The 10,052-nt window shown below is 30.2% G+C and overlaps 1 protein-coding gene across 1 annotated transcript; it reads left to right on the top strand.

Moving 5' to 3' along the window:
* Nucleotides 1–4,724: 4,724 nt before the first annotated feature.
* LOC126898607 (uncharacterized) lies at nucleotides 4,725–9,702 on the top strand. Its single transcript, XM_050672844.1, has 5 exons — nucleotides 4,725–4,796; nucleotides 4,974–5,117; nucleotides 5,716–5,966; nucleotides 6,020–6,190; nucleotides 9,019–9,702. Exons 2-5 carry the CDS (start codon nucleotides 4,988–4,990, stop codon nucleotides 9,199–9,201), a joined length of 735 nt encoding a protein of 244 aa, XP_050528801.1. The 5' UTR covers nucleotides 4,725–4,796; nucleotides 4,974–4,987; the 3' UTR covers nucleotides 9,202–9,702.
* Nucleotides 9,703–10,052: the final 350 nt, after the last annotated feature.

The following is a 10,052-nucleotide window of genomic DNA, read 5'->3' as shown; positions in this document are numbered from 1 at the left end:
TAATACATCAAAAGATCACAAAACGTATCTAGTTGAAGACATTACCCTTAAAAATTGAAAAAATTTCCCTCGTTCCTCGCAAATAGGGGAAATCTCCACAAAAATTACAAATATAAAAATCGGTAAATTTTGTCATTTTTTTCTTAAAACATACATAACTTTTTCAAAAATCAACAAATCAACATAATTTTTTGTGTTAAAATTTTCGATTTTAAATTTTCAACTTAAAAATGCTATAACTTTTCGAAAAATGTATGTATCAGCACAAATTTTTTTTTTATAAATACATTACAAGTACATTTTTCATTCGATCTACTTTTTATTAAAAATTGGACAATTTCCTCTTATATAGGGGGCGTTCAAAACTTGAAACATTGAATAAAAAATAGAATTTGTTCGGTCGTGATGAAACAGTTTGGTAGTTTTCATCTCTTCAACAAGAGCGCGACATGCCATAACTGGTTTATCTGTTGGGGTAGTGTGTGGCAGTGGTCGTGAAGGATTCATTCGCGCTCAATTAGTCGGCCGTTTCGGTTATATCGACGCCAGGTTTTTTTGGGTCGAGTATTGCCTTGTCGCCACAGTGTTCAATTTGAGTTGCTCAACGGCTTATATGTTACGGTGTTTTTTTTTTTGTTGCTGCCTTCCCTGCATCTGAAGTGTCACAATGTTCATCACCTTCAAACGGCAGTGGGTAATTACTAAGAATTTTTTATTGTTTATTTAATGGATTTACAGTCCACATAAGATATGTATTAGTTATAAAAAGGAGATATATGTTATTTATATTATTAGTAATTTGTGCTAATTTCATTTATCATTGGCTCTTGTTGTTTGTTATTTTTTTTATAATAACTGAAAATATCATATTGTGATTATTGTATATGTTGTTTTTCTTTCTATCTAGTATATTGTAAGGCTCAATTTCCACATTTTTATATTCTCCTTGCCTTCCACTAAGGCATGGCCAAAATACGTATGGTCAATCGTATGTATTAAACAAACTAAAAGATTACAAAACCGCAAATTGTCGATACTAAAAAAAATATAGCCGGAATTTCACAGAATTTTTTCAACTTAACTTTTGAAAATGTTCCGGAAATACTGCATCCTTTAAACATATATCAAATCAAAGGTTATGTCATTTACTATAAAATGAAAAAAAAAATTTGTCCTGACGCCTTATCTTCTATGTGCTAATTGCTCTCGAAATTTAAAAAAATGTTATGTTTGCGTTAAAAATCATTTTCTATCGGGATGTTTTTTGTACTTAAAACTGTCATAAATTTTTAAAATATTAACAAATCAAAATAATATTTTTTTATATTGAAACCTTAGGTCATTTCCTTTCATTTGATATCATTTTTTTTTTGAAAATCTAACACTTATTCTGCTCAGGGGAGGGGATTTAAAATAGTAACTTTTTTATAAAAACTAACTTTTTTCAACTTTTGATAATGTTCCGGAAATACTGCGTTCTTTCAACATATATAAAATTAAAGTTTATGTTATGTACTATAAAATTAAAAAAAAAAAAAAAATTGTCCTGACGATCTATCTTCTACGTGCAAATGGCTACCGTATTCAAAAATATGCTATTTTTGTGTTAAAATTCTGGGTTTTGTATTTTATTTTATTTTAAAATATCTTATTAGGGCAATACACTGACTTTCATGAATATTATATAATTTAATTGACATAGAATAAAGTTCATAAGACATAAAAAATTAAACTTATTTAAATTCTTTTGCTTTTTTAAAGTCGAAAAAGTAACTTTTAAATTTAACTTAGCTTAAATTGCTAATTTTATCATGCGTTGAAAGCGACGAACAGTTTCCGAATCGGTAACACTAGTGTCTTTCACGCTAATGGTACGAGGTTCGCATTGGCTATGACAATTGCTTAATCAGAGTTATGTCACACTAGTTCTCTCGCTCAACTAGCGCCGTTTATTGACGCAATGAATCTAATTCGTGTGGGCGGCCGCCTCCGCTACTCATCATTAGGTCCAGATGCAAAACATTTAATACTGTTACCTAAAACTTTGCATTTTACACGTTTAATAATTCAACACTATCACCATGGTTATTTACATGCTGGACCGAAGTTGATTTTATCAATGATAAGGAGAAAGTTTTGGATTATTTCTGGTCGTGACGCCGTACAGCAGTTTATTTTTACTTGTACAATTTGTGTAAGACTTAAGGCCGCTCTCCCAAACCCAATGATGGGAGATTTGCCAATTTCTCGAGTTTGTTCACAACGTCCATTTCAAGATGTCGGCATTGATTATGGAGGCCCCTATTTGGTAAAGGAACGACGCCTTCGCAACACTAAAACCACCAAAGTATACATAGCGCTTTTTATTTGCATGGCTGTAAAGGTGGTACACACAAAAATCGTTTCAGATTTAACTTCGGACGCCTTTCTTGCCGCCCTTGACCGGTTTGTAGCGCATCGAGGAATTCCAGTAAATGTACTTAGCGATTGCGATAGTAATTATATTGGATCATCGCGTCAACTAAAATCTCTTTTTGCGAATGAGGCCGTGCAAAACACAATGGTCACACGAATCCCATGTAATTGGCATTTCAATTCTTCCGCAGCCCCTCACATAAGTGGAATATGGGAGGCTGGCATTAAAAGTGTAAAACATCATTTAAAATGAATTATTGGTATTTAACTGCTAATCTATGAAGAAATGGAAACTTTAGTAATTCGTATCGAAGGTATACTTAATTCTCGTCCTCTGACACAAGCTTCGGCAGATCCTCATGATCTACTCGCATTAACCCTTAGCCATTTTTGAATAGACCAACCTATTCTTTCTTTACCTGAAACTGACGTTACTAAATTACCCATTAACCGCTTAACTCGCTGGCAACTAATTCTTCAAATGCACCAATCGTTTTGGAAACGTTGGTCAAGCGAGTATTTGACGACACTTCAAGGAGTATTTAAATGGACAAAAGGGGAAGAAAATATTAAAATTGGAGATCTTGTCATCGTTGAAGCTCCGAATTGCCCACCGACCGAATGGAAAATGGGCCGTATTATAGCAGTCCATCCGGGTGTAGATCAAGTAGTACGCGTGGCTACCGTACATACCGCAGACGGTGATTTCAAAAGACCGGTAGTGAAATTAGTCAAACTACCCGTGAATAATGAATACATGTCTAACATGTCTTATATTTATCCTATTCTTTCCTGATTTCTTTTATGGTTCTTTAATATAACTATGTACATATTTTTTATTTTAATTTTAAGATAGATTTTAAGTTCAATGTTCTATTGAGAATGTCAATAAGTTTGTCTTGAAAGCTTTAGCTTTCAACATCGGGAGTATGTTGGATACGCATCACGAGAGGGCGTTTTCTTACATTGTTTGTTATGATTGATAACGCTACTCGCACTACCACCATAGGTTGTGCGAGAAATTCAATTACTACGTTGGATGCTAGTGTACGTGATTCTTATGTCTCGCCGAGTTATTATTGGTTCCTTTGGTGAATTTTGCGTTTTTTGCTGCCATTCATATCTTGTTTGTTAGATGGTTCTACGATGCTTACAAGCCCGTAGTTGTTTTAAAAACGTTGTTTATCGCCTTTGCGATTGTGCGTTATTGTTTATCGGTCTTGCGATACGCTCATCGATAATTAAATTCATCTTGAACTATTATTCGCGCCAGTACATTTTGCCAGTTCAACTGTTAAGTCAACGACTTCACCCGCTTGCTCTTTATATATTAACCAGTCATCACCATTAGTATTATTTGTATATTTTACGCATTGTTGCATTAGCATTAATAGTCCCCCGACCCACATTGATGTATATAGTATTTTGGTTTAAACTTTTAACATTTTTTTCAATTGTATGATTAACGAGTGTAAAATAAATTTCTTTTGATATCATTAAAATTTTTTTAACTAATTTCGGTTTTTATGGGTCACCGCTTAATGTGAGCAAACAATTCTGGTCCCAACGTGCCCATATTAAGCGGAATCTACTGTATTCCTATATTCATTTTATTCATTTATACAGTCCACTCCCTACTTCTTTCTCCTGCATGATATAGATACTCCAGAAACAAACAGTAACTAACCCACACATCATTACCGGGCGTTCCGTTCAAACAACCATAAGATTAACTCAGTCGCTATAAATGAAAATAAAGGTAAGTGCGAATATTTATTTGCATGCTTTACTTTTTAAAAATTCGTGTAATTAACAAGAATAAGAATAAGTGAGGTAGGGATATATTATTATTTTATAACTCAACATAGTTCGACCCCAAGAAACCACACCATCTTTACCCCCATTATATTTTAATATACATACCTCATAACAATACCCTCGCCAATTAATTTTTGTTTATTACACAAGTCATGTAGAGCTCCACAAAATGGTCGCTGAAAAGGGCTCGTTTCAGTACAGGTGATAAAAACCGTTTATCAGCTGTTTAAGTAAACACCTTATCGTCCGGTTTAAATATTCTTTTAAAATATAGAAGACTTACTATGTTGTTTAAAAAAGTAAGTGTTATTATAATATGTAAAATCAATAAAATTAATTTAAAAGACCATTTTAATGTTTCGAAAGCAATTAGTTCATAAGAAATTTGTATTTAGTTTTATTGTAATATAATAACAAAAATTTCAACAAAAATGAATTTTTTGTAATTTTTCATTTCTAATATACATTTTTACAGACATACACTTTAAAAGTATATTTTTATTGGCTATACATTATTATGTAGATAACAACAATAACATAATAGAACAAATAAACAAAAAGAGGTACAATTATTTAGTACAACACACATACACACACACACATATATATGTATATATATATGTATTTATATATATATAAATAAATATATATTTATATTTATATATGTATATGTATATGTATATATATTTATAAATATAAATATTATAACCAAAATATTAAGAAAAAAATTAAATTTTAAGTTGTTTCCAATAAAATGATATGTGATGCTTGTCACTGCAATACTCAATGCTCAGAAAATTTTAAATTCATAAGCGAAGGAAACATTCACATAATGTGGTATCCTTCTTCATTTTCACAATCAAGGCTAGGAAATGAAAATTCAGGTATTAAATCGTTATTAAGTATAATTTTTACATAAAACGATTTTTGTAATTAGACGATTATTATATTATATACTATTTACGAAAACTGTTTAAAAATTATTTTATTATAAATCTTATGTTAATATGTGAAAAAATAATTAAAACTGTTTTTATATTTTGTATCTATTTAACTAAGAATTAAAGTTATATTATTGGAAAGAACATTGATAAAATACAAATAGATAGACCAGACATTGGGAGATTTTGGCAACGCTCGTTTTGGACCCGTTTGTTAATATTTGTTAGATAGCGTTGGAATCGCACTGTTCTATTGGTTGGAAACAATTATAAACCGATCAAAATTATGGACATAATCAGTTTAACAAATAGTTCCCTTTATTTTGGGTACAAACAACGTTGCTTAAATTTAATATTGCGTGTTCTATTTATTTGATAAAAAGAACAAGGAAATCTATACAGATCAAGACAATATGTTTGAAAAATTTTTCTTTTAAAAATATTTTTATTAAAATAGTATATTGCCAAATTTATTAATATTGCCATACTAATAAATTAACCTGTATAGTTAACTTTTTTTTTAATGGTTAATGTTTTTTAGAAGGAAGTAATGCTTGTACCATCATTGTTCTACTTATTGCTACAAATATTAGAAACTCTAATGTTCGCGTACAGTGTTTGTTCAGTTCACCTACAAAAGAAACTTTAATAAATTTATTCTCAAAAGCAATTTTAGAAGGAAACGCAATACATAGAAATTTATTTAAGGCTGGTTTACTAAGAAACGTAAACCTTACTGTGCCAGAAGCAATGGCAGCTAGTAAATCATCATTAGGAACTATGTCAGAATGGGTAATATTCATATTTTTTATGAATTATAAAACCAATAAATAAATGTTCTTTAGAAAAGTTCAGTTTATTTTAACGATATCAAGAAGAACTTGTATAGAGAAATGGACCGCCACATAATAGAATGGTATAAAAATCCCCCTTGCTGTGATAACAAAAGTCTGTACATGGTATTAATTGCTCACAGTAAATCAGTTTTGTTTGTATTACAGCTTGACATGAATTGTGTGAGTATTAATTTTTATTTAGATTTCATTATAATAAACATAATCAAGTCACATTTACTGAAAATAATGTTTTGTGTATATTTGACACTCATTAAACTTAAACTGAAATGTAGGAAAGAATACATAATTCCATGCAAAAGATGTTATTTGTAACAAAAATTTCAAACACACCAAATATACACATATTACCAATTTATATATTCATTAAATCTTATTCTGATATGTAAAATTGTTTGAAATAAGAATGATTCACTTATTATGAATATGTGATTCATAATCATTATGTGAATGATTAGAAAAATAAAATAAGTTTGAAAATTTTTTTTTTATTTTGCTTATATTTAGTTAAACAACTATATCAATTTATCAGTCAATAACTAGTTTTTAGGTTGACACCATAATTAGTGATGAGTAAAATTGAGTCTTGTAAAAATGCAGGAGGCCAAAATAGACTACATAGACTAATGTAGCCAAGACATTATTGGCAAGACTAAGAATAAATTTACAAAACAAGACCAAACCAAGACTAAGTCTTTTTAAAAATAAAACAAATACCAAAACTGCCAAAATCTTAGTCTTGACCTTGATTTATTCATCACTGACTATAAGGAATCAATTTTTTTTCTTTTTAAAATATTTTGAAATTACCTGGTCAGTCATTATTTCATTTATTATCATATACTTACTATTCATTATTACTTTTGAATAAATATTTGAAAATATATCATTTTTTTTTATTTAAACAGAAGGAGCGATGCTTATAAATGTTAACTGTTTAAAGTGTATAATATATAATAGAAATATAGTTTCTACCGAGGTATTGGATTAAAAAAAAACCCAATACTAAGGAAGAAATAAGATACAAAGTAAGAATAGGTACGTGTAATGTTAGAATATAAGCTAATACTAGAAAATTAGTAGAAGTATTGAATAGCAGAAAAGTTAAGAATTGTTGTGTGCAGGAAACTAAATGAAAGGGTAAGAAACCAAAGGAAATGGTGTAGATTATAAAATAATATACACAGGTAAATACAGAAAATGGTGTAGGCATACTAATAGATAAGGAGATGAAAAGTAAAGTAGTAGAAGTAGCTTGGAAAAGTAACAAAATTATAGTCGTAAAATTAATTTTCGAGAAAAAAGGTTTTAAATGTAATAAGTGCCTATGCACCACAAGCAGGATATGATGAAATAGACAAGGAAGTGTTTTATAGAAAGATGGATGAGTTAATACAAGAAATACCTGGTAATGAGAATACAGTACAGGTGGAAATATGAATGGACATGTTGGTAATGAAAGGAAAAATATCAATGTGTAAATAGAAAGCATGGTTTATGTGAGGAGAATGAGGCTGAAGAAAGAATCGTGAATTTCGCAGTATACAAAAACAGAAAGAACATAGGAGTAAAATCGAGGACCCGGTGATGTAAATTGAAAGGAGAAAAAGAAAAAGAGTTTTTAAAGACAGTAAAAGAGAGAACGGTGTGGAATGTCGAGAGAGACATAAATGATAAGAGAATAAGAAATGAGACATCGGTATCTAAAATCAGTTTGGATTTATACCTGGTAAGTTAATAAAGGAGCCATTATTTTGTGTGAGGCAACTAATAGAAAATTATAGAAAAAAAAAAGAAAAAGCTGTGTATGGTATTTATAGATCTGAAGTTAATGATAGAGTGCTGAAAGAGGTTTTAACGTGTGCATTAATGAGAAAAAGTCTCGAAAAGTTATATTAATATAATGGAGAATGTGTATGATAGCACTTTTACCATAATAAAATGTGTGGGAGGAGTAAAAGAAAGTTTTAGGGTAAGAGTAGGAGTGCACCCAGGTTCTGCTTTAAACCCTTACTTATTTTCTATAGTGATGGATGAAATTACTAGAGAAATACAAGGAGAGGTGACGTGGTGCATGTTTTTTGCTGACGATATAGTATTAGTGTTATGAAAATAGGGAAGAAATTAATCAAAGGCTAGAGGTGTGGAGATCAGCTTTTGAAGAAAAGAGTTTAAGAATAAATAGGAGTAAGACAGAGTATATAGAGTACAAGTTTGATAGAGGAGAACACGAGGTAGGTGAAATAAAGAGACCAATGACAATAGGCGTAGACGTGATTGGAGATGTGGAAAGTTTCAAGTATTTAGGATCAGTTGTATAAAATAACAGTGGTAATGGCAAGTATGTAAGACACAAGATAAAGTGCAGGTGGTTGAAGTGGAGAGAAGCGTCTGGAATGTTATGCGATAAAAAAATTCCAATAAGGCTGAAAGGTAAGTTCTGTAAGACCAACTATGATGTATGATTCAGAGTGTTGGACTGTTGACAAGAAAGTAGAGCAAAGAATGAGTATAGTAGATATGAGTATGCTTAGATGGATAAGTGGAGTGACTGGAGAAGATAAGATAAGGAACGAATATATAAGAGGAAATATAGGTGTAACGTTAATCGTGGATAAGATGTGGGAAATTAGATGGTTTGGTCATATTATGAGGAGAGAGGAAACGGAAGCTGAAAGACAGTTATTGAAATAAATATTAAAGGAGGAAAACCAAAACAGATGGAGGAATGTTATTGAATATGGTATAATGACGTCTGATGTAAAAGATCAAATGAAAATGATGAAGATGAAGATAAAGTTGATTTATAAATAAAATTTATTGAACATTTACTATTATTTTTGGAATGAATAATTATTTAAAAGAGTATATGATACAGATTTGTTTAAAATTATTGATTCACATGTATAAATTCCTTTATACTAGTCATAATAATTATTTTACAACATAAAAATAAAGTATCTATCAGTAAATAATTATTATGTTTTTAGGTGCTCTTGATAGATTCACACCAGCACGCCCCATATGGAGCAGTGATGTCACAAGTGCGAATATCAAAATTAGAAAAATTATGTTTATGGTATACTGAAATGTTATGTAGCGCGATTGGAACAAAACCTGAAGCTTATGAACTAAGTTTTCTTTACTTTAAATGTGACACACGAAACTCATAGTGGTGTATAATAACTTTTAAATATAATATCAAGGCAAATCGATGAGAAATATACGTTTTGTATAAACGGGATTTTTATTAATAAGCCCACAGCCGTTTATTCTTTATAAGAACAAAGTTGTTCGTAAATAAGGGACTGAAGGGACAAAAAAAATAATACATATACATTACGAATTATTATAGTTTTAACCTGATACTTTTACTCTTTACAAAAATTTAAAATTTCAATAGTGTCTTACCAGATTTTGATCATTCTGTATACAGATAAACTATTTTTATTGAAGTACCTCTAATTACCATTGTTTTAAAGGCATAATCGCCCATTATATTACGCTGCATTTTGACCTTAACGCACAAAAAGTTCCTTTTAATAATTAAGAATAACAGCTTTGTTATTCTTAATATTGCTCAAATTTATATTGTTATAAGCCTCTGAAATAGTTTAAACTTTATTTCATAATTATATTAACAGAGCATCAATAATAATGTGCTTATTGAGACCGGCCAAAAGGAATGTGTCAATTATACGTTTTTAGGTTCAGCAATGCCGATAATGTGGCCTCTACAATTGTAAACCAGAGCGTCATTAGTCATTAGACTACTCTGATCTATACATTTAATGTAGCCGTACTTTATTTAATAATCTAGATTTATATTATACCAGTTCTCGTAGTATTTTATTATATTTTCTTACACTCCTAACATTTATTGGTAGCTTCGGTGAAATACCGAAAAAACTTGAATATTCTTATATCATAAAATAAAATAAAAAACCAGCACAGTGGGGACGTGGCATAGTTGGGTCCAGTATAGATTTAATCTGACATTGATTAACATCACTGAAAATCAAGA

The sequence above is a fragment of the Daktulosphaira vitifoliae genome, unplaced genomic scaffold (assembly GCF_025091365.1).
Source record: "Daktulosphaira vitifoliae isolate Bord-2020 unplaced genomic scaffold, ASM2509136v1 Scaffold_2, whole genome shotgun sequence".
In the NCBI taxonomy this organism is placed as follows: Eukaryota; Metazoa; Arthropoda; class Insecta; order Hemiptera; family Phylloxeridae; genus Daktulosphaira; species Daktulosphaira vitifoliae.
The sequence above is the reverse complement of the archived record's forward strand: the minus strand, read 5'-3'. Positions and strand labels throughout refer to the sequence as shown.

Bases quoted from the DNA above. Each gene is read 5' to 3' on its own strand.
- LOC126898607 (XM_050672844.1), top strand. From the start codon at position 4,988: ATGATATGTGATGCTTGTCACTGCAATACTCAATGCTCAGAAAATTTT. The intron at 5,118-5,715 runs GTATTAAATCGT...AATGTTTTTTAG, and splicing joins GCTAGGAAATGAAAATTCAG to AAGGAAGTAATGCTTGTACC. The intron at 6,191-9,018 runs GTGAGTATTAAT...TTATGTTTTTAG, and splicing joins TACAGCTTGACATGAATTGT to GTGCTCTTGATAGATTCACA.